The 24,900-nt window shown below is 40.8% G+C and overlaps 3 protein-coding genes across 3 annotated transcripts in view; 2 read left to right on the top strand and 1 right to left on the bottom strand.

Annotated features, from left to right (window-relative positions):
• LOC119893063 (olfactomedin-like) overlaps positions 1–2,606 on the top strand; it is a 28,230-nt gene extending 25,624 nt beyond the window's left edge. The window contains exon 11 of the mRNA XM_038704990.1: positions 2,586–2,606. Within this exon, the coding sequence (XP_038560918.1) occupies positions 2,586–2,606 (21 nt within the window). The remainder of the gene's footprint in view (positions 1–2,585) is intronic.
• Positions 2,607–3,066: 460 nt separating this feature from the next.
• Positions 3,067–8,617, top strand: LOC119893837 (olfactomedin-like). Its single transcript, XM_038706195.1, has 5 exons — positions 3,067–3,216; positions 3,341–3,499; positions 3,844–4,056; positions 6,575–6,707; positions 7,770–8,617. Exons 1-5 carry the CDS (start codon positions 3,184–3,186, stop codon positions 8,615–8,617), a joined length of 1,386 nt encoding a protein of 461 aa, XP_038562123.1. The 5' UTR covers positions 3,067–3,183.
• A 7,794-nt stretch (positions 8,618–16,411) lies between these two features.
• Positions 16,412–24,654, bottom strand: LOC119893055 (olfactomedin-4-like). Its single transcript, XM_038704983.1, has 7 exons — positions 24,466–24,654; positions 24,185–24,307; positions 23,856–24,074; positions 21,940–22,093; positions 20,874–21,095; positions 17,907–18,081; positions 16,412–17,607 (listed from the first exon to the last, which is right to left on the bottom strand). Exons 1-7 carry the CDS (start codon positions 24,517–24,519, stop codon positions 17,172–17,174), a joined length of 1,383 nt encoding a protein of 460 aa, XP_038560911.1. The 5' UTR covers positions 24,520–24,654; the 3' UTR covers positions 16,412–17,171.
• Positions 24,655–24,900: the final 246 nt, after the last annotated feature.

Genomic DNA, 24,900 nt, shown 5'->3' with positions numbered 1-24,900 from the left:
AAAATAAAATAAAAGGTCATTGGTGACTTTAAGCAGGGCAGTCTCATTGCTGTGGTACTTCCTGAAACCAATTGAAACTTTTCAAATAATTAGTTATTTTCCAGTACAGTGAGCAGCTGTTTGACACAATTCTTCTAGAATCTTTGCAATAAAAGGCAGTTTTGAAATTGGTCTAAAATTATGTGGGAGGAGGGATCTAAACCAGTTTCTCAGACAAGTCGATGGGATAACTAGTTAAAACTGCTTAAAACTCTCTTGTTGCTGGTGAGGAACCTCTGAGTAAGAGGCTGCGGGGGTAATAGAGGCTCTGATTGACACCACCTTATTGGTAAAATAAGATAAAAACAATTCACAGCCATCATTACTTCCAGCTGAGGCACAAGGAGGGGTTGGTTTACCAGCTGATCCACAGTCTTTGGACAATCCACAGGGATTGTGTTTATGTGTAGTAAGGATTAAAAAAGTGTGTTCTCGCATCCTTAACCATGTTATTGTAGTTAATTAATAAATCCTTCAGACTGAGGTAATGGACTTGGAGACTGGATTTTTTCCATCTGCGCTCTGCTTTCCTGCATTCCCTTTTGAGGCTGCGAATGCTGTCATTTATCCAGGGTTGCTTAATAGCTTTAGACGTAGCCTAACCTTTAAGAGGAGCAGTAATATTAGTGATGACAGATATGATTGAAGTTCGACCATATTGTTGGTGTTGGAATCAGACAGGTTTGGCTTTGGCTCTGAAAATGCGCAAACTTTGAAACACTTTGTTCATTAAAGATGCGAGAACACGGAGCTTGGTGAGATGGCATGAGGAACAGGCATATGCTAAAAACAATACATCTTGGTCAGATATGGTCATGTCCACTAATTCCACAGAGGAAATGCTGACACCCAGGTAAAAACCAAGTCCAATGTATGACCACGGTTATGTGTTTGCCCTTTGACATGTTGTTTGAAGTTAAAAGAAGTGGCCATATTTAAAAGGTCAGTTTGCATTAACATTGTTGGGGTCATCAACATGAATATTAAATCGCCACAAAGAACAATTCTGTCATAATTTAACCCAAACTAAACTAAAACTAAACATGTGATAAAATAACAAGGCCATAAAGAGAAAGTCAGAACCAAAAACAGACTTAAACAAGATCAACAGAAAACAGTGCAAACATGCGCAAAACAGTTGAACACAAGACATGGAACCAAAACAGACCAGAATCCTTAACTGATAACAAAATAAGGTTTTTTAAATCCCAACTGGGATAAACAGTCTGCAGTCTATGGAGGCTGGAGGTTGTTGTTTCTTCGTGATGTAACTGGATGATAGGAAGGGAATCTAAATGTGGAAGGGAAGCGGTGACTACTTAACTGCCTTTGTTTTGTGGGTTTGCAGAGATGTACATACAGTATATTTTCTAGAGATGTGGTTACAGATTCAGGAACAGAAAGTGACCATTCTGCTCTTAGCACACAAATATCCTCTGAAGAAATTCCAGACCCAGACTGCAGCATTGACAGTGAATGTTTAATTATGTGGTTGTGTTGTATAATAACTACAGCATTTATTGTGCATACTAAGCTCTTTTAATGGTGCCACAAGTATGCACTAAAATGTTGCAGACTGAATTATCACTCTCCTTTACCAGACAGACTGTGGGTCATGGGATTTCTTTAGGATTGCTGTGAGATGGGAGTATATTTTACTAACTATCATGGGACTGAATGGGACAGGGGAAAAAGTCAACTGGACGGAAGCATACGTCAGGTTTTAATCTATAAATATGCAATTCTAATATGAATAAACGCTATCTTAAGATTTTTTTCATCCCAGGAACAATAACTTGCCAGATTAAATGAAATTCTTCCAGATTGGTGGGACACCAGTTTATCAAGTTTCCGTGACATAGCTGCCCTCTGCCTTCTGATCATCCGCCAAAGAGTTTACGTATCTGTAATTCCCTGGGAATTTTACAAGCAGTCACTTCTTGCTCTCAAGTCCTGCAGCTGACCTTTCCTTCCCTAGCCCCTGAACTGAGGACTCAGCTGTCTTGTTCACTTTAAATCTAGGGTTGGGTATCGTTTTAAAATTATTGATTTTGATTCTGATTCCAATTCTACTTCTCTAATCCAGTTCTAAACAAATCTCGGTTCTGATTCCAACCCCTTGTCACCACAATCTTTCTCTTTCTCCTTGTTCATCTTCCCCTTCAACCTTTGGGGACTCATAATTTAGAAAGCTGTTAGCTATATGTGGAGCGCTGTAGCTGGGAGATCGCAACACATTGAACACTGTGTGGTTTCTTCAGATTCACACTGTATTGAAGTAAATGCTTCATCATATTGGAGCTGTTTCCTCCCTTGCACAAAATATCCTTATGGCAGGTGTTGATTTTCGCTGTGTTCTTTTTTAATGAAGCTAAGCCAAACTTGTGTGTTTGCTGCAGTCTGCCAGGGTACAGGAATGTAAAAAGAAGTTCTCTTCTCATGTGTTTTGTTGAGACACTGCAGAACAAATGATGCGACATTGGGTCCGCATAGCCGGTCCTGGCAGATAAGTGCAACTTTTATGAACTATAAAATGTTTTCTGCAGTTCAATCAGGAGCGCTACTGAAAATGCTAAAAGTTAAGAACTGATAAAAGAATCAAAATGTATGTGTCTTAACGAATCCATGGTTCTTGGAAATTTGTTACCGATTCCAAATTAGAACCGATTCTTGAAACCCAAACCTTTTTAAAACTTCTGTACACTATCTTACTGCTGGTCATTTAGACAAACACATCATATTAATAATATTTACATTTTAGTTGAGCTGGTGCTGTCTACTGAGAACCTATCACATGTTCAGGTGTGCAGAAATATTTTTCGGTATTCTGCTTATAAAATACATTACATTATAATGTTTAATGAATGTTTTGAGACAGACTTGCAAACATCAGCATTTTTAAAAATAGAAGATAACACTGCAGTGAAAATTACAAAGGGGAAATAACCATTGTAGAAAAGAAATATCCGACCAAATCTGTTGTGAAACTTTTCACATCAACATAAATCGATTTAAGGCTCCATAGTGACTCATCTTTGACAAGAAGCAAGTCAGCAAGTCTGTTGTGTGGATACAGAAAAGAGGAGGGGTGGTGATTTCAGTACTAACAGCTTCAGTCCACAATTCATTTCTCCAGCTCTAAACATGCTGCTGCTGCTCCTTCTGCTGCTGTCTTCAGTGAGTCACACCTGATATCCTACTCTCAGACTCTTATACACTAAGAGAAAGAAATTAGGAAAAAGTGGAAGACATAGCACTTGCTCTATACAACATCAGTGTTTTTATACATGTGTGACTACAGGGTGATGGCCAGGCTCAGCGAGTGTCTGGCCAGAGGAAGAATGGCTCGTGTGTTTGTGCGGTGAACTCCAACCTGTGGACGTTCCCTGCTGTGAAGTTCGAGTCCGTGCTGCAGCAGGTTCAGTCCTGTGAAGGATCTTTGAACAACCTGCAGGAACAGGTGAGAAATAAGGTCGACCAGCATCATTTTACATCGGTGAGAGTGGTTCCTGGGTCCAGTCCAATTCCACCTCTGACTTGATTGATTATATGAATACAGTGCTGCTCAGCCATACAATGCAGGTTAGAAGCATTTACTCTAATGTGACATTTTGATTGGATTCAACAACTGATTATTATGATTACTTTCGGTATTTTAGACTCTTCTGTTCAGCTGACTTGCGAGTCTTGTGACTATGTGAAGGTACAGTCCCCAAAGAAAATATGAACTTGAATCTGGAATCCTGAAAACACATTCAGTTTTCAAGAAACAGCAGAGTATTTTCTGTCTGTGTTTCCCTGCAGGTGACGTTATCCAGCCAGCGTCTCCCTCAGATCCAGGCCCTGGTTAAGAACATGACGGCCCGGCTGGAGCCTCACCAGTACCTGCACAACCAGGGACTGTACACAGACTTGTCTCTGCGCCTGCTGGGCCAGGAGCTCAGCCAGTTGGAGACAGATGTTGGTGTCATCCACAAGCAGCTGAACAACGGCCAAACAAAGAAACTCTCCAAAGAGGTACAGTCTCTCTCTCTCTCCCAAAAGTTAATACACAGCCTGTTAAAATATACATTTAAATGTTTAATGCTGTAAATAAACATGTAAAAAGAATAAAACTTTAAATGTTTTTAAAGTATGTGAATAAATCAAATTGTAACCCTAACCCTGGGGTGTCAGTGCACATGTGTAGGCGTAACGTTTATGTGTAGTAGCAGTGGAGGAACACTTGCTAAAGAGACTGAGCCCCAGCTTCACTGGTGTTGTGTCTAGTTGTCCGCACCTTGCAGGACTTTCAGATAATTTATCACCGTTGATGAACCACACCAAGAATATTTTATTGTTTTTAAATAGCCGGCTACTTGAAATAGACCCGCGAGGAACCGCGGTTTGCACGCAGCTGTTGGCAGCACGGTACGCACGCCAAACTCTGCACAAGACCAGTGACTGGCAGATGAGAGAGAGAGAGAGAGTGAGAGAGAGGGGTCTTCAAGAAGCATCAGTTCAGCTGGAAATTTACAGTGACTGCAGCTCTGCAGCTTGTCAAGATTAATTTGCAGCCACCATGTGTTAAATATACATATGGTGGCAGCAGTGTTCTTTCTGTGTGGAGTTTGCATGTTCTCCCATGCGTGTGAGTGGTTGTTTGTCTATGTGTGGCCCTGCGATGGACTGGTGACCTGTCAGCTGGGATTGGCTCCAGTCCCCCGCGACCCTGTACGCAGGATAAGCGGTTTACTCAAGTACTGTCCTTAAGTACAAATCTGAGTCACATGTACTTTTGTTTCATGGCACTTTATACGTCTACTCTTTACATTTCATACTTTTTACTCCACTACAATTATTTGACAAGTTTAGTTGCTAGGTTTTTGTACACAAAACATGAAAAGTACAAGTGCAGCTGAAAAAAATTGATTATTAATTCAAAGATGAATAAGTAAGTTTTCAAGTGAAAACATTTTTTGGCTCCAGTTTTAAAAAAGTGAATATTTGCTGCTTTTCCTTTCCTAGTTGTAAAAATTAGCTCCACATCAACCAACTACAACAGTCGTTAATGCATGAGTAATGATAATGAAATGATATAGGTGACATTTTTATGCAGCATGAGTACACTTTTCTGATTATACTTACTTACTTTTACTTAAAGGTTCAGTATGTAAGATTTAGTGGCATCTAGTGGCGAGGTTTGTGAACTGCAACCATCTGTCCAGTCCACCACTGCCCCCTACCCTTTTAAAGAACGTAGGACAGCTACGGTGGCTGACACAGCACAAAAGGTGTCTCTTCTGAGACAGCAGAGAGTGTCCCGTCAAGAACTGAGGGTATTTAAGGTAGATTTATTAAGAAATTATATTTACTTAATTATTCAGTAAAACCATATGTTATTGTGACTTGGCCACTGACAGGTAACATGGAAAATGTAAGCCAAGAGTATGAAACACTGTCACTGTTTCTGCACCACAGTCCATTCTAAACCACACATTAGATATAGTTTATACAAGAATTGACAAGCCCGCCAACAATAATATCTGGCCCGTGGCCAGATTATGGTCTTTTGATAGCGGCAACAGTTATTCACATAATCACTTCCTCTTTAGTGGTTTTTGTCTACAAAATAAAAGCACAAGATGCTTGCGTTAAATTCTGAACGACATTAAAAGAGTCTGTATGTAGCTTGCTTGACACACCTCCAAGGTTGATTGATCCGGATCAAACACTGAAACACAAACAGCAGCACATGCTGTAATGTGAGCCAGAAAAACAGTCGCTGCAGAGTCCATTTGTTGAAGATAGAAAAAGAAAGTTGCCCTGAGGTGGAATCAAACACACAACCATCTAGGGGAAAGTCCTGTACTTCACCAACTGAGCTAACTGAACACCAAAAGAATGTCTTCTAATATTTTGCCTTATATTCTCACCCGCCATCTAATGGTTGAGAAAATTGCTCTGATGCAAAACTTATTTGCCGACCCCTGCAGTATAGTATTACTACTTCTTCTAACGTATGTATTCAACATAGTGATGAGTGTCTGCACTGCCTGAATTCTACCAGAAGTAGAACAAGAAGAACGTAGTGACGAAACGCGCTCTGTAGCGCTGTTGTCTGTTTTCAGCTACCATAGAAACATGACAATGCAACGTCGCGACGTCCATAGAATGGGGGACCCCCAGTTATGTAGATAGAAATGGCTCATTCTAAGGTAATAAAACATAACGGTTCATTATGTAAGGTCTTTACACACCACTGAAAACATAGTTATGGATCTTATATTGCATTTCTATCAATAGATCCTCAGAAATATTACACACTAAACCTTTAAGTAACATTTTCAATTCAGGAGTTTTACTTGCAATGCAGTATTTTTACAGTGATATTAGCTATAATTTGTGATATATCAATAGAATAAATTTGACAATATAAAAAATACCTGAGTTATTTTGAAATGTTTTTAAAGGTAAATTCTATGGGTTACCATGTATATATGCCAACTGTCTATGTACAATGTTGTAAGTGCGTGCGTGTGTTTGTGTGTGTTAGGTGGGTAAATTGCGTGCAGATGTAGACAGGAGGCAAATGTCAAACACAATTAACATGAAGACAGTGAAAGAGAAACTGCGCTACCTGAAGAACACCGCTGAGTCTTGCAAGTCAATCCCCAAAGACTTCAGAGGTAAGTATGGTGCTGTGTGTGTGTGTGTGTGTGTGTGTGTGTGTGTGTGTGTGTATGGGAAGTGAGCACTCACACATTCTCAGTTTTTCATAGTTATTACAATGAGAGTGTTGCCTATGAACATGTAACAGTGTGCAGTACAATAGACATAAACAAAAATATTAGAGATGTAAAAAATCATTGGCCTTACTTGTCAGTTAAAGGTATTTTTTTAATGAAATCATTTATCAATAAATCACTTTTTTATAGCCTATTTATGAACAGGTTGCAGCCTCACATAAAAATTAACCACTCACCTGCTTTCAGAGCCTCCAGAAAGCTCTCCAGATCCTCTTGCCTACTGATTCTGAACTTTACACAGAAACTCGAATGCAAAAACTAACAAGACAACTAGGATGAACTAGCCATTAAGTAAGGAAGTGAATTGGTCTATATGTTGAGTGGCTGCTGAAGGAATGAGTTGCAGGTGAGGAATGGGCAGAGTCATACCTGCCAACACTCCCGTTATTCCTGGGTTTGTCCTCAAGGTCATCTTCTAGCAATCTCCTGTTTTGTTGTTTCTCCTGGAAAGTCCTGTACTTTGCATGGCCCTCAAACTTTCTTATGACTAATCATCATGCACAAATCAAATTTTTTGATGTTTGTTTGATACCACTACCAAGTCCAGATCGTCTGTTAATACTTAGGAATCAATAGCATGCATCCAAGATTGGTCTGCCAGAGAAGAGGCCACAGTGCCACGCTGGATGACCAAACTTCTTCTGAAAATCACAGTGTATGGCATGGCTAGCTAAGAATAATGATGACAATAAACAAGTGTTGTATTGACTCTTCAAAGGTTTACATACAATTTTTATATTTTTTAATACTATTAGTACTGTATTAATATATAATCTTACTATGGAATATACTTTCCATATTACATTTTATAATGGAAAGCAATTTCACCCTAATTTACTATCATTTTATCAATATTTTATAGATAGACAAAAATGGTGATACTTTAGACTCTACTGTACATCACCTGATCTTCAGACCCTTCTCATCTCTGTCTGTTTCCAGGCCAGGACAGGCACTGCCTCAAGGGCCTGATCACAAATATTAGCGAACCTGTCATGACTAAGGTCAGTCCCTACGGTAAGAGCTACATCTCTGGTTCGTGGGGCAAACAGGCCCAGATGGACAGCGAGGGGCAGAAGAACAGCTACTGGGTCCAGCCTCTGCTCAACAGCCACATCTGGGGCAACTCCCTGCGTGTTTACCAAACCTACGAAGACTTCATGGCCTCTGCTAACAACAAGGACTTTACCTTTGCTCCATCCCACAGTCACCCCAACAGCATTGAGGGTCCCAGTGCTGTTCTATATGGTGAAGCGCTGTACTATAACTGCTACCGCTCTGCAGACGTCTGTCGCTACGACCTGAAGAGCAACGCCGTCAAACGGGTGACACTTCCAGGCACCGGCGTGGGTTTCAACAACAAGTTCCCGTATTGTTACTATGAGTGCCGTGCCAATAGTGATGTGGATGTGGAGGCAGACGAGACGGGACTATGGGCAATCTATGCCACTGTCGGTAACCATGGTAATCTAGTGGTGAGTCGGCTAGTTTGGGACAGTGAGGCCGAGACACTAAATGTCTCCCAGACGTGGGAGACGAGGCTGTTCAAGAAGGCAGTGAGCAATGCTTTCATGGTGTGCGGTGTGCTATATGCCACTCGATTTGTGGACGAATATCGGGAGGAGGTGTTCTACGCCTTCGACACAGCAACAGGCAAAGACGACAACTCACTAGCACTGCCACTGGAGAAGGTAGCTAAAGGAGTGGCCAGCCTGAGCTATAACCCCATCAACAGACAGATCTACATGTACAACGATGGATATCTGCTGGCCTACCAGGCCAACTTCTGATCTGAAGTTGTTGTAATGTATTGTATGTTAGCCATGTTCACATAGCACCTAACAACAAGAAATAGCTTGATCCATGAAGTATGCCAATGTTAGCAGCCAGGTACTCCATGTTGTTAGGGCATCACAAACAATGTTTGTATGTTATAACATATTATACATTATTACATGTTTGTAATGTAGTAACGCTGACTGTAAAAACTAAACATTAATAAAAAAACAAATCCCAATAGAAGTCATTTTGTGAGTTACTTTTTCTAATTGGTTTTAGCCTGACCTGGTGTGTCTACAGACATTGTCCATCCCTAGAGCCCATCTGCTAGTATGACACAACACAAACACAAAGTTCAGTTTAAGTTTGAACCTTCTTGCTGTGAGGCAACAGTGCAATATTATCCACTTTGCAATTTACTCTTAATCCAGGTTTAAATGGCAATCATGTACAACATGTTTTTATGAAAGTACACATATTTACCATATACAGTATGTCTATAAATATACATACGTAAATATTCTTTGAAATAGGTTTGAAATGGTTGCAAAATATGGCCTACAGTGATTGGCCTTCACTGATGTGAAATTTCCAATCTTGCCACTGGAAAAAATAGTTTGTGTCAAAACAAAAAAACCCTAAGAGACGCACTGGCAACCGACACTAGTGTGCATAGGTTTTAACCTCCTCGTCAGCGTGTCTGCCTCCCGTACCCAAGGTTGCCGCTTAGAGTCGTACATTCAAATTCAACTTAGAGTACAGATAAGTTTTTGTATAGTATAGACATAAGGCTCACAGGCTACATTACATTCATAGATCATACTTCAACATAGTATATTACCTGACTCAGTACAAAAATGTGGCAATGTGCCTTTTTACCACCAGAGTGCTCTGCAAGGCTGAGATACAGCAAACATATGACCAGAAGTGGCGTCTGTCTGTCTTGTATAACTATGTATCTTATTGATTGGTGATGAAATCATCATATTACTTTAAAGCATAACAACACCACCACCAACACAACTGTACACTCATATGTACCAAAACATGGAGATTTAATCTGGCAATCATCTGCCAATGTGTTGCTGTGTGTATTTAGACTCCACGGTGTTATTCTTGTTCAATTTAGTTGGCAGCACTGCTGTTTTTAGTGTTTCAAAGTGTTACAACCCCTCCCTTTCTGCCTGCTGTAGCTTCATTGATTGCTTCCTGCAGGAGCTGGCAGTTTGGTAGGGCTCATTCAGTAATGGGCTGACACCTGTGTAGGCCTCAGCCTAGGCTACATACAGGTGCTGGTCATATAATTAGAATATCATCAAAAAGTTTATTTATTTCAGTAATTCCATTCAAAAACTGAAACTTGGATATTATGTTATAACTGACAACTAATGAAAATCCCAAATTCAGTATCTCCGAAAATTAGAATATTAAGATCAATACAAAAAAAGGATTTTTAGAAATGTTGGCCAACTGAAAAGTATGAACATGAAAAGTATGAACATGTACAGCATGCTCAAACTCAATACTTAGTTGGGGCTCCTTTTGCCTGAATTAGATGCAATGCAGCGTGGCATGGAGTCGGTCTGTGGCACTGCTCAGGTGTTATGAGAGCCCAGGTTGCTCTGATAGTGGCCTTCAGCTCTTCTGCATTGTTGGGTCTGGCGTATCGCATCTTCCTCTTCACAATACTCCAGGCGAGTTTGCTGGCCAATTAAGAACAGGGATACCATGGTCCTTAAATCAGGTCCTGGTAGCTTTGGCACTGTGTGCAGGGGCCAATTCCTGTTGGAAAATGAAATCTGCATCTCCATAAAGTTGGTCAGCAGCAGGAAGCATGAAGTGCTCTAAAACTTCCTGGTAGACGGCTGCATTGACCTTGGACCTCAGAAAACACAGTGGACCAACACCAGCAGATGACATGGCACCCCAAACCATCACTGACTGTGGAAACTTTACACTGGACTTCAAGCAATGTGGATTCTGTGCCTCTCCTCTCTTCCTCCAGACTCTGGGACCTTGATTTCCAAAGGAAATGCAAAATTTACTTTCATCAGAGAACATAACTGTGGACCACTCAGCAGCAGTCCAGTCCTTTTTGTCTTTAGCCCAGGCGAGACGCTTCTGACGCTGTGTCTTGTTCAAGAGAAACCCATGTCTTGCATATGTCTGTGCGTGGTGGTTCTTGAAGCACTGACTCCAGCTGCAGTCCACTCTTTGAATCTCCCCCACATTTTTGAATGGGTTTTGTTTCACAATCCTCTCCAGGGTGCAGTTATCCCTATTGCTTGTACACTTTTCTTCTGCCACATCTTTTCCTTCCCTTCGCCTCTCTATTAATGGGCTTGGACACAGAGCTCTGTGAAAAGCCAGCCTCTTTTAGCAATGACCTTTTGTGTCTTGCCCTCCTTGTGAAAAGGTGTCAATGGTCGTCTTTTGGACAGCTGTCAAGTCAGCAGTCTTCCCCATGATTGTGTAGCCTACAGAACTAGACTGAGACCATTTAAAGGCCTTTGCAGGTGTTTTGAGTTAATTAGCTGATTAGAGTGTGGCACCAGGTGTCTTCAATATTGAACCTTTTCACAATTTTCTGAGATAGTGATTTTGGGGTTTTATTAGTTGTCAGTTATAATCATCAAAATTAAATCAACTTTTTGGTGATATTCTAATTATATAACCAGCATATATCACCCTGTCTCATTGTCTGTCTCTCTCTCCTAGGCTCCATGTCTCCTGGTTTGGGTTTGTTTCCTGAGTTGCCGTCAACCTTTGTTCATACATTTTCACTCATCCATGCATTCCATACACCACTGATGCCATTGATAATCACGTTACGTCTGTTATAATAGTTGTGTTGTTTATAGTTTATTTAATAAAACATTCTTTTTGGCACTTCAACCTGCTTGGTCTCCCCCTTACTGTCACATATGAGCCGGGATGTGATACAAAGAAACATTCCAGCATTTTAAGAACTACGCATTCTTTAGTTATCATCAATATCAGGTTCATCTGTGCAGAGATGTGGTCCAAGATGTGTTTAGCCTAGCCAAAGTCAAAGCAAAACTAAGTTTATTAAAACTTAATTTTTTTATCTTGGAATATCAGTTCTATCAGTGAAGTAATCAGGGACATCACTAGGATTGAAAGACGGGGGGGGGGGCTTAGCCCTCCACATTACTGTAATGTTACATGGGCCTCAGAAGCAATATATATGGGTGGGTCCTTCTCCAGGATTTTTTAAATATATGTAGCCTATATTTATGTCAAGAGAACAAGATGTGATGTTTTTTAACACTGTTTTATAGAAATTGTCATTACTTATTGCTTTTATGCTATTTTAAAGCTGCCAAGTTTAGTGTTTTGCTCTAAACTGCATTGTGTTGTATTTTGTGACAATAGAGTCTCTGTCATGAATCCTGAAATCTGAAATTTTGAGCATTAAACACTTAATCCTGCATTCTGGTGAATTTTTCTTGTCTTTCCTGCATCAATTCTTGGTGGAAATGTTTTTATTTCTGCAAAGGGAAACACAAATTCAGGTGGCAGATGACAATTCAAAATCTAAAACTCAACAGAACTTAAGTCAGTGCAGCTCTCAGTCATTCTGTGTTGCTTTCAGATATGTTTCTCCTGTAGATCAACTTTCTCATGTAATATCGTCCCTGCTGAGTCAGCACACATGCAGATGTGGGAAACAATAATTGTGTCTAGTGCATTTTTGAATCAGATTTGGTTCTGGTACCACAGCTAGCTTCTCTCATTGACCTGGATTCAAAGAGTTGCTAACTCTGGTTGATTAACGTTAACATTACTGTAGTTCGCTAGCTTAGCAAAGATGTCAGATAACTCTGTTATAAGTGTAACTGTAATTCAGTGCTGCAACAAAGACTACATGATGCCTTTAAAAAGCATCAAGTGAACAAATGACTTAAAAAGCGGCTTTTTTAGTGACAGTATGTGAGCACAAAGACACACCTGAGCATCAGATATCCTAAAATGCTTTGTTTACCTCGCTGTGTCACAGCAGTGCAGCAGGCACGAGCTTTAGCTTTTAGACACATCAACGCTGCATGGGGGGAATTCACTTAGGCCAGACTGAGTTCTTCTGTAGGCTGTGAGTAAAATGCTACCCAGCTGCTGATGTAAGTGTGTGATAAAGTAATACCATATCTAATTCCTCTCTCTCTTATATTAGTTGCAGGTCCAAAGAATTCTATTTAGTTACACTAATTAATGTTACTGTACTGTAGGTTGGTTCAATCAGAGTGTGATTTTGCTCTGTAGTTTGGTTTTCATACAAACATGCATACATTAGCTGTTGATAGGGATCTTATTTAAAGTGGCTACTGTCTGAATTTAATAACCTGATCATGGAAGGAATAAAAGATTTGGAATAATGATAACTATATGTATGGATACATGTATGTATGATTGCTTTTATTTTATTTTCCTGTGTGTATATCTGTGGGTATATGCACATGTATGGCCTACCCATTTAGGCAACATCTATATATCTATTTAATTTATTACAGCCAATAAATGCAGAAAGTTAAGTTGGTCAGAATATAGCAAATATAATTAACATCATGAAATAATTTAGTTTAGGCTTTGCCTTGTTGCCTAGACCTGCCAACAATTGTCTGTTGTTAGAAGAAAACAAAACAGCCCACATTTCCTTAAAACTGTAGGCCACAGACTTACTGACCTGTAGCCCTCTGCTGACCTCAGAATCAGCTGCCCTGCCTGTGTCCTGCTTCTCTCTCTCTCTCTCTCTCCTAAAATATCTTCAATATGCATCTGGTCAATGAATGGAAAGATATATAACAGCATCAACAGGGACACTATGACATTTAGTTTTCACTGACAACAACATTATATGGGGACTGATATTGTTTTGAAATAGGCTACTAGAGATAGGCAACATTATTGGCATTCACATTATCTAACGTAGCTAAAGTTCAGCAAGTAATGGTTACTAATAGGGATGAGGATCGAGAACTGGTTCTAAAAGGACCCGGTTCCAACATTTCTCAAAACCCGAAAATCAATAAGGTCTGATCTTATCGATACTGCTATCAAGACTAGCGGGGCTTTAACGTTAAGTCTCAAACGTCAAATCTGATTTAACTTAAAACGTGATGGATAGGAAAACTAATGTTTCTAATGATGGCACCAAACGCGGTATCAAACAGGCCCAGGACTGTTTATAATCAGGCTACAGGCTCTGTCTTCTAGTGATGTGCGATACTACTTAATTCCTATCCCATCCAATACCAAGTAATACCCAGGCTGGTATTGCCGATACCGATAGCAATACTTTTAACATATTTTATTTCTAGTTTAATGTGACCTCCCTCTCCTGTTTCTGTATTTATGAGAGAAATAAGGGTGGGTTGTGGCTTTACCAATTCAAAATAATAGCTGCATGATGACAAGAAATCAAACTACTGTCATATTCTTTAATTATAATGAAAATCTCCTGCTCAGAAATGCAGCCTCATTATTACCTTCACAGCTAAAATACAGCCAGACGTGACAGCTTTTACAGTCAGCCAGAGTCAGTATTCAATCGCGGGAATGTAAAGGGCTGCAGCGGCTCACTTCAAAGAAGCTCCGTCACAGAGCCTTAGCTAAAGCATGACTTTGACAGGCGGAAGGAGAAGTAGTTCCTATCAACCGAGTAGCCTATAACTAGACCATCCTGGTAACAGTTAGATACTTATGATAAAACACTCACTCACCCCAAATTACTGAGTTTAGATATCGATCCTTTTATATGAGCATCGATCCTAGAGCAGGAAACGTTGGTATCAGAAATATCGATACTTTAGGATCGATCCACACATCACCACTGTCTGCTCTCTGTCGGCTTCTACACACACACACACAGCACGCGAGTTGCCAACAGCTAGGCTTGTTACTGTAAGTACGTGCAATAAAACCTTTGCGAGTAAAAAGACAATACTTTATCAATACACCTGTCTGTAAGGTAAACATCTCTGAGCTCAGTCTGTCATACTGTATGTCGTGTACAAGTGCAGCTAACGTTAGCTTGGCAGTTAGCCAAATGTAAAAAAAAAAACAACTAGAAACAAGAAAGCTGTCAGTCTGTAGCATAGACTGGTCTGTAGTCAGCTGCTGATTCATTTATGTTGTTTAAAAATATATGCTCCAAATTATCGAGGTTGACTGCCTCCAATCATCATCCAAGCAACATGCGGCATTAGATTAAACTAACTAACACTATTAGCAAGTTACATATACAGGATTCATATAGCCTTATAATATACCATATTGACCTTGATTATGGAATACCCACATTTTTTAAAGGATTTTTAAAAAATCTAATCTTGTTTCTATAAATAAAGTAATATGACCAGAATGCACAGCTGATATACCTTTTAATAGCTGATTTACCTCTTTGAATGGGCCAAAAATTGAACTGCAGCCTATTACTGCCTAACATAGTTTAACCATCTAGTCATCATCAAGTGAAAAATACAACCATAAATAGCAAGTTGCTTAATACTAAACATGTCACGCTAGCTTACTGAGAAAGGGGCTAAACATTTTCTCCAAAGTTGAACTGTCTTCACCATGAGGTTGACCACATCTCAAGTATCTTCTTGTAGTCAATTTTAGTAGTCACTTTGTGAGCTCACCTTGTCTCACTTCCTCTACAACAAATGAGGGACCTACCGATTGCTGCCAAATGCAGCACTTTTGAACACAAGTAAACAGGTGTAATAATAAGAAGCCGCCTAGGCAAAAATTGAATACTTCGCCTGCACATACATACACACGCACAAGCTTAAGTATGTGTGTAGGCGCAAGGTTAAGTGTGTACAAATGCATGAGGTGAGTATGTTCAAGGATTGGGACAGTGGGATCTATAGAACAGTGGATAGAACTCTTGCCTTTGGTGTGGGAAAGATGGGTTTGATTCCCACTCGTGTCATTGCTCTTCATGCTTTCTTTTAATTTTGGGGGGGATAAAGTGACTTCCAAATGACTAAATGTACATGGAAGAGGAAGGTTCCTGTAGAAAGTTCTCAAGTAGGTGAAACCATGTTAGCTATGTAACTATGATTCTTATCCCTGTGTGATTGTCAAATTAGCAATGTTGTTTTGTGTCTTTATATTTTCACGCTTGATGCAGGTGCAGTCCAGAAAACTGGTTTACTGATAACTCTGTTAACTTGTGCGACAGCCCACTGTAGTGTGGGAGGAGAATCTGCCACTTACAGGCTGGGAGCTAATCAAAAAAATGCATCAGCTAAATTGGTAAATGCCAATGTAATGTTTTATACACATAAAACTAGCAATATCAGTGAGGTGTAGTGGCGCTTTGACCCCAGTCTTGAAAGGCTGCTATAAGTTTTACATGCCACCAGATGTCACTGTGTTTGCTGAATAAATGTTCTGGGTCTAATATTCATATTAATGAAGATCACATTTACTTGGCACTGTTGGGGACCCTTGATTTGCTATCAGAGCATCCCTACCTTTCCACATGTTAACGAAACTCAAAAATAGTAACATCAAACCAAACCCATATCCTCATTTTAGGTGGCAGGAATGAAAATTAGTCATCCTCAACATTTGTTGTGATGATTTTTCCCTGGGCAACTACCATGTTGTACCAAAATAACGTACAGATTTTTAGGTGTTCTTTTATCTGATTTGGGCTAAGCCCCGATGTTTACAGCTGCTTCTGCCCCTGGTGAAAATGTGTATATCAATTGCCTTTTCAAGACACAATAGGTGTTTCTATGTAAAAAACAAAACAAAAGAAACCCACAGACAAATGATTTTTATATTTATTTATTTTTGGAAGTACCTGACTCTTGCAGTGAAGAGCTCAGTTTTTTTTTTTTCTCAAGATGTTGGGAAGTTACCTCTCATTTATGTAATGGAGTATAATAGATCTCTAAATAAGCTGTAAGCTCCACCACAAAAAAGTAATATGTTTTCTACCACCCTACCTTGTTCTCTTCCTGTGTTGCAACAAAGTTTCAGATCAAGAGACAAACAATTTTGCCATAACCATAGCATAACTCACTCTCAATTCTGCTTGCGTGTGCACGGTGCGAGAGGCGAGGGAGAGATACTGTGCTGCTGCCAGAAGAGTCGCTGATCTAATAGATATGTGTATATTTCATCACTCTCCCTGATGATCGGAATAACTCACATGATTGTTGCTAGATACTTTTTACAAATAAAGTAGCTGAAAGTCGAGGATATGAAAACTCTAGCAAAAAAGTCATAGATACTGCAATGAGTGTGTCAGTTACCGGCGTGTGTGAGGGGGCACAAAAGATTCAGTTGTATGAGCTCATCATTCATATTGAATATTTTAACACAAAAAAAGACCAATTGCTAAAGACAAAATACCTGTGAACCAAAACGCAGTGGACTCGTAGTAGAGAATGAGATCTGTTAACCCTGCGTGTTCCTAATACATTGACCAGACACTGACGGACAACAGTGGTTATATTTACATGTTTTTAATCACAGTTATTGCTAAAGACAACTCAGTAGTCGCTGAATATTGGTAGAGACATGTCCCTACCAAAACAAGACCTTATAGGAGACCATGAAGGAGTCACAGTAGGCATGTAGCATCTGGTCCACAGGGCTGTAGTTCAGGGAATAAATGTTGGGAGACATCTTGTTGATGAAAACTCCAACGTTGAACCTTTCTACCCCCGTCGTGGTGTCAAATGCATAGAAGATCTCCTCCATGGTTTTGTTGACATACCGTGTTGCGTAGAGCACGCCACAGGCCATGAAGGTGTTGGTCACCCCCTGCTTGTAGACCGAGGTGTGCCAGGTCTGGCCAAGAGTCATTGGTTCACCCTCCTCCACCTTGGACAGCACCAGGTTGCCAAAGTCCTGGTTTGTGGTATAGATCACCCAAACACCTGACTCATCTGTTGCCAGGTCCAGGTCGGTGAACGGGTAGCATTCCTCAAGGTGGCAGAAGTTACCCTTTGAGTTAAACCTGAAAACAAAACAGACGACAGAAGTGATGTTTCCTTTTTAGAAATGAGAACTTGGAAAACAATGTATCAGCATCTTAGTTTCATGGACTCATTATGCTTGCTTTGGCACATTCATAATTTTACATTTATGTAACCTTTTACAAAGGTTGATTCATACATTATAATTTTTATATTCTTGTTTTGTTGTTCTTACAAAACTATAGAATACACAAATGTGCAAGATAACCTTTTTGCATTATTTCTGACATCAGCAACATCATTCAAATAATAATCTTAAAGACTGATTTGATCAGCGAACCTGGTGCCTTTGGGTAGTTGTAAGGTGGTGATAGTTTTGGTGTTGAGGTTGAATCGACAAACAGCATCTAGGTTGTAACAGTTGTAGTACAAGGCCTCTCCATACAGCACAACATTCGGACCCTGGATAGTGTTGGTGGCTGGGTTAGAGGAGTGGATCTGGACATTACCTGGAAGACGAACAAGAAGAAGCATGAGAAGGAGGCGCAAACATCAACATAAGCAAGTTTTCCATCATTCGTTAATATTAAAGAAAACAATCAATAGTAGTCTACTCAACTAGTTTACCTTCCTACAGCATATGTTTCTGGGTTAAAGACCATTCAATGTCCAGGTGCAGTGTATTTACTGAACTTTAAATAATAATAATAATAATACATTTATTTCTATAGTGCTTTTCAGGACACCCAAAGACACTTTACAGGTAAAAGCAGAAGTTATGTATGTTTAAAACTGATTAAAAACATAAATAGCATAATATAAAATATACGAACATAATATTTGATGTTAAAAGCCAGTCTAAAAAGGTACGTTTTGATAAATGATTTGAAAGAGTCCATGTCGCTGCAATCTCAGATGTGTATGGGTAAGGAGTTCCAGAGGGAGGGGGCTGCAATGGTGAAAGCTCTGTCGCCCCAGGTACGGTGCTTGGTCCTGATTTGTGGTGAGAGGAGGTTAGTTTCAGAGGAGCAGAGGTTTCAGGAGGGATTGTGGTGGTGGAGCAGATCTGTGATGTAGGAGGGGGCCTTGTTATGGAGGGCTTTATGTGTGAGGAGGAAGATTTTGTACTGAATGCGTTTGTACTCCCTGCGGAACAGGGAGCCAGTGAAGATTCTGGAGGACAGGGGTGATGTGGTCACGGGTGCGTGTGTGTGTGAGGAGGCGGGCAGCAGAGTTTTTGATATATTGAAGATTATTTAGGGATTTGGCAGGTAAACCATGGAGGATGCTATTGCAGTAATCAATTCTGGATGTAATGAAGGCGTGGATCAGGGTTTCGGCAGCAGGTAAGGTGAGTGATGGGCGGAGACAGGCAATGTTTTTGAGGTGAAAGAAGGCAGTCCTGGTGACATGGCTGATGGTGTTCAAAAGTGGAGTGGTTGATGGTGTCGAAGGCTGCAGTGAGGTCGAGCATGATTAGGATGGTGAGGTGACCGGAGTCGGCAGAGAGGAGGAGGTCATTCGTTATTTTGAGGAGGGCTGTTAGTGGTGAGGTGGGTTTGAATTTGAGCAGCAATAACACGTTCCAGGATTTTTGATAGGAGATTGGCGATGGGTTGGAAATTGGAAATGATGTCGGGGTTGAGATCAGGTTTCTTGAGGATGGGGTGACAGCTGCAACTCTGAGTGTTGTGGGGACTGATCCAGATGTGAGGGAGGAATTAATGATTTTGATGATGAGTGGGGTGATGGATGGAAGGCAGGTCTTGTTTAGGGATGATGGGATAGGGTCTAAGCTGCAGGTGGAGTTCATTTTTGTGGTGAATTGTTCTAAAGGGGACAGAGGTGAGAAACAAGACAGTGACTGAGAGTGTGGAGGGATGGGGGCAGGTGGTGGGGTTGAGGGGACAGGGAAGTAGTGAAGTTGCTGTAGATAGTGACTTTTGGGGTGGGAATGGGGATATTAATGTCCATTATGATTGCAAGATGGTCTGAGATGTGGAGGTTAATGCCGGAAATATGATGTAATGTGAGACCAGTAGAGCAGACCAGGTCGAGGATGTGACTATGGGAATGGGTGGGGGAGTTGAGCTGGGTCAGGAAATGAGAGAAGTCGGACAGAAAGGTGGGGTTTGGCTCGGGGGGGGTAGATGATGGATGTGACAAGGGGAGTGGGACCAGAGAGTTTAAAGGTGAGATTTTTAAAAGACAGAAAAGTAAGTGTTCAGTTAGTAACAGTTAGTGAGAAGTAATCCAGGGGTTTGTGCCAGGTTTCTGTAAGGCAGATGTTGTGCTTACTGATCGAGTATTGAGCAGGGCCATTTTCAGGTGATGTTGTTTTGGGATTTGTTGGGAGGACTGGGAGAGAGGACGGAGGTTGAAGAGATTTACCTGTGAGTTTTTGTGATGACATGGTGAGGAGATGCTTTTTGACCACATTGAGGGGATGCAGTTTAGCGCTGAGAAGTGGTATGAAAATAGGTGAACAGGGCATTTATGTGAAGGAAGGGTTAGTGACATGTGACGCCGCAAGGGGGGAGCTGGTGAGGGTAATTGAACTAGGGGCAGCTGCGGTGGGCGGAGAAGAAGACTTCAGGGAAACGATGTGTGGTGTAAATAGTCACACACATGAGGCAGACTGTACAGCATGTTGTAGGTTGGCTGCTAAAAAACGAGTTACCCAGTCAGTTGGGGTACACGCCATTGGTCCTATAAAAAGAGAAACGGTTCCAAAACAAATTAAAATTTTCAATAAAACCAAAGTTGTGAGCATGGCAGGTGGACTAGAGCCAGGTGTTGACGCTGAGGAGTCTGCTGAAGCTTTGAGTCATGGGGCAGAGTTGGTAAGGGACCACTGATAAAAACTGATTTACCACAACTTTTTAAAAGGTTAAAAAGTTCAATAAAATCCTTTTTTGTCTGCTCAGATTCCCGACGAGCTGTGTCATTATGGCCAATATGGACAAGCAATCGCTTTATGGATGATGGGAGTGAGTAGTTTGCTCAGCAGAGACTGTGGCTCCAGGAAGACAGCGTGTGGTTAAAGCACCCAACAGTTAACATCCTTTCCCCCCCGTAAACAATCAGTAACACTTGTCATGTTGCAGTGAGCCAATTAGTTTAATTTATTAGAACAGCTTTTCCTCCAAGCTTCGTGCACATTTGAATAGAAATAGAAATAGAAAATCTGCCCCCTTTCAAATCTTATATTTCTGCATGTTCATTAGTATGTGTTGCATGTGCATGCTCACTGAGCTGATTTCTAACATCAACACTCGAAGTAGAACACAAGAGTTCTTTACCTGGGCGCTCACCCCAACAATGAGAGAGCTCAGGCTAGAGTAGAGACGGACGTAGTTGGCGTATCTGTTGTTGGTAGTCATCATTACCAGCCAATACCAGCTCTCCTTTCCCACCGCTGGTTTGGGATCCCGACCCCAGGCTCCATACTTGTGGGAGCCAGGGTACTCTCCTGCTGTGTACACCCTCGGGCCAGTAATGTTCCGAAATTGACCGTGGGGACATTTACCTTGGGGGAGAAAAACATGAAATGAAGCAGCAGTTGAGCGGGACGTCCAGTGGTTGATCGTTACTTCCTAATTGTGGTGATTAGTGCTGAGAGCTTCCCACAGTGCATTTACAGGCTACATTAGCTCTTACTGAGGAGGGCCCTTCACAGCTGTGAGTGACTTCATTTGAAGTGTCACTTTCTGGTGCAGAACCAGAATGGTCTCGGATGTTGGGTGTAAATTTGCTGGAGGTTAGGGTCTGGTCACATCTGATTTGATCTGATTTTGCTCAGGTAAAATATCAAGCAACTCATTATGATTACAAAGGAGAGAAGGAAGCCCAAACTGTTTCTATTGATTGACAATGTGATTTTTCAAAATTTATCCCACACCTCCAGGTCTCTCTGTTGCTCAGATAATCCCTGCTACCTGTGTGTGCTAATCCATTCTTTCACCAAGATTCTTTGTCTTTATAATTTCTATCTTTATAATAACAAACAACAGCTGTTTCATGTGTAGGTTCATGTCATTTTCCGTTTCACATTTCACGTGTGTTTTCTTGACAAAATGATTGACATGATTTGGAGACCAGCGTCGGGTGACAGAGTCGCTGTCAGTTCATGCAGTGTGCGACCCCCATGTCACCAATCAGTCACATAATGTGAACACCACAACGGCTTCAAGACTCCCGTCACAAGACGGCAAGTGGTGTAGTGTGAACAGCACTGCCATCGGCTGACGCTGAAAATTGTGTAGTCTGCACGAACCTTAAGTGAACTATGCTGAAAACTTTTGCTAAATAACCAGAATGATCAGTGGAAGTGGCAGAGAAGTAAAGCATCTGGTGGGGTTTTGGGGACATACCATGTAGAGGTTGAGTGGGTTGGGTGGTGGGGAGAGGTCCATTTTTGCACATTTCTAGTTCGCTGTTCAGACGCTCGTTGTCTCGATGTCCTTTCACCACCTGCATGGTGTCGTATGTCTCCAGCTTCTGCATCTCTGCTCTCAGGTTCTTCAGCTTAGAGACAACAGCAGGAACAGACATCCAGTGTGTGAGCTTAAGCTGATGTTTTACATACACTATATAATAGGAAATGTATATTAACAAATATGATAGCACTTGAATCAGTGCTGTAAGTTGGCCAGTACTCAGTGGTACGCAGTACCAGCACTTACACGTTTTACTCTTTGGTGTGCCATGAAATCTTCTTCAACACCAGCACTTATCACAGACTGCTGGTACTCTTTTCTGTCCTCTCCATATTAAGTTCTCTGTGCAATTCCTATGGCCCTAAATAAACTGCATTACACAGGAGGCACTTTATGCTTGTTCTTTCAAGATGGTTTTTTTTGTGCCTAAACCTAACCAATCCTTGACCACATTGGTGTGATATCAGGAAACAATTTTACTTGTGAAACTGTCGAATAGTTGAATCTCAATGATAGGCTTTTGAAATGTTACAAATACCGTATTAACTCTCTGTAGCCAGGCTATCCAAATAAAGTGTTGCTGAGCCGATACACATGTGTAATAAAGGGAGTACTTTCACATTTTCCCCCACTTCAAGTGCTTGAATGCATCATTACCTGTCATCAGGTAAAACCAGATTGTCAAAATGGATCGGCTCATACAATGATGAAGCAAAAATAATTATTCAGACACCTATGATTTTAAAACCTCAGCACCAAACCCACAACAATCAATATGTTGCTTACACTGATAATACAGCTCCCAAATATAAAAATACATTGAAGTTACTATATAACTGTAATTCTAAAGTGTTTGTGGGAAAAACATTGCTGCATGACTGCATGACAGTGTCGTTATGTATGGCACCAGATGACAGCATGGGCAAACATTTTCAGTAGCTGCGTTCGAGATGATGACTTTGGCAGACTTGGTAGTCAAATGTGAGCTGCAGTGACTGCAGGGGCGGGGTATAAAAATGCCGCTGTAAAGTCGGACACATTCCACCTGCGTGAGCTTACTGTGAGCTTAGAACTATGACTGATCTCGCCGTCAAATGCAAGCGGAGACTGTGGCTGCTGGACTCAGCAACTGCAGCCGCCTTGCTCCCGCGAGGTTTTACAGTAAAATGCGAAAGTCGGACACAATTTCTGATCAGCATGCCTTATGTTAAGTCATGATGAATGATGAAAGTTAATGAACAACTATTCATGCAGTACCTTTAAACATTCTTTAATTGCTTTTGGCCACTTGGGGGCTGTGCCACAAACTGTAAAACACAACATTGACATAAAATCACCTTATAAAGTTGATATGGGGACATTATGTTAGCAAACAGATTCCTATTTATTAAGTAGATAGTAAGAAGAAATCTTTACCAGCTAGTTGCTAACTTTTGCACTGTAGGTTGCTCACAGTGGGTTTATTAGAGCTATTTTGCTAATAAGAAAAACATCTGCCTTGGTTGTTTTCAGTAAGACTGAACCAAAACATTACAACATGTTGGGGGCTTTAAAAGTAAAACAATGAGCTGACAGACGCTAAATACCTTGATAGATCTGAGCGGGTGATCATGCATATTGGTTTGTCACTACAGTCATCGCCATTCACATTGCAGTCTATCCATTGTTAATATAAAAATATGGATTATAGCCGACAAGGGAACTGCACCAATTTTGCAGTAGAAGATATTTTCAAGTATATTTCTTTCTATAGATACCATATATCAGACTACATTTTGAGCAGACTTGCACACAGGCGCTGCCTTCTTGAATGGTGTCAGTGTTGAACAGCTGGTGCTTTGTGAGTCTACCTGTTCAGTGGTGTCAGCAGTCAGACCCTGGTGTGCCTTGGTGGTGCTGTTGAGCCTGTCAGTGAGCTGCTTGATCTCCATCAGTTCATTCTCTATCACATACAGGCTGAGAACTGCGTAGAGGTCTCCGTCATCCTCCCTCTCCAGCATCGACACATCTTCCTGCAGCTGGGGCAGACGTCGCTCCAAACCCAGCAGCAGACTCTCCAGCTCCAGAGTCTGCAGAGAGAGCAGGTAGACTCTGTGTTCACACATACAGGAGTCTGTTTTACAGCTGTTGAGTTTGTGTTCTTTACAGTCTGGTTTAGAAAATAACATTAACTAGTTACCTTCTGTGGGGTGATGTTGCTGTTGCATTTTGATGCATTGCCCTCCACTGTGCTGAGTTTGTTATGAGGGAATGCCTTCTCTGAATTAGTCAGCTCACACGTACACTTATTTTGTGAAGATGCCTGAAATCAAGAATATCAAACATGGAATGTAAAAATAATACAAAATACAACATTTAAATATTTCTACATTTGAAATGGACATTTGTCATAAAATTTAAGGAGATGAAAGTAATTTTACAAAAGTAATAATAATCACTGTATTCTCAGGGCTTTCATACCTGTTGGATGATGGTGAACAGAGCACACAGTGGAACGATCACATACAGCTTCATGGTCGATCAGAGAGCAGCGCCAAATGAAACAGTCCCTGAACTCAGTTTGAATATGACTGTCTGTCCAGCCTTTGAACACTCCCACTAACCTCTGCATGTGAGTGAGTGAAAGTGCATGTGGGTTCGGTGTGTGCCTGATGTTTTCATCAGAATTACTTCCTCCTTACTGACAGATATTACTTAAGTCAAGTTATATATTTTGAACGAAACGAATACTTGGAAATAATGTGTTATTGTGATAGGTTGATTTTATCATAAGGTTAATTATTGACATGAGCTGCATAGGTAATAAAATAGTTTTTTCTTAAGTTATTGCTCATGATAGAGAGCGAAGTATACTAAATGAAGGAGACAAATGTCAGTGTTTTTTTTTCAGATTTA

Source organism: Micropterus salmoides, unplaced genomic scaffold, assembly GCF_014851395.1.
Source record: "Micropterus salmoides isolate LMB-PRFRI ecotype aquatic unplaced genomic scaffold, ASM1485139v1 Ms_hic_scaffold_8, whole genome shotgun sequence".
NCBI lineage: Eukaryota > Metazoa > Chordata > Actinopteri > Centrarchiformes > Centrarchidae > Micropterus > Micropterus salmoides.
Note: the sequence above shows the minus strand (reverse complement) of the source record. Positions and strands in the feature narration are given on the sequence as shown.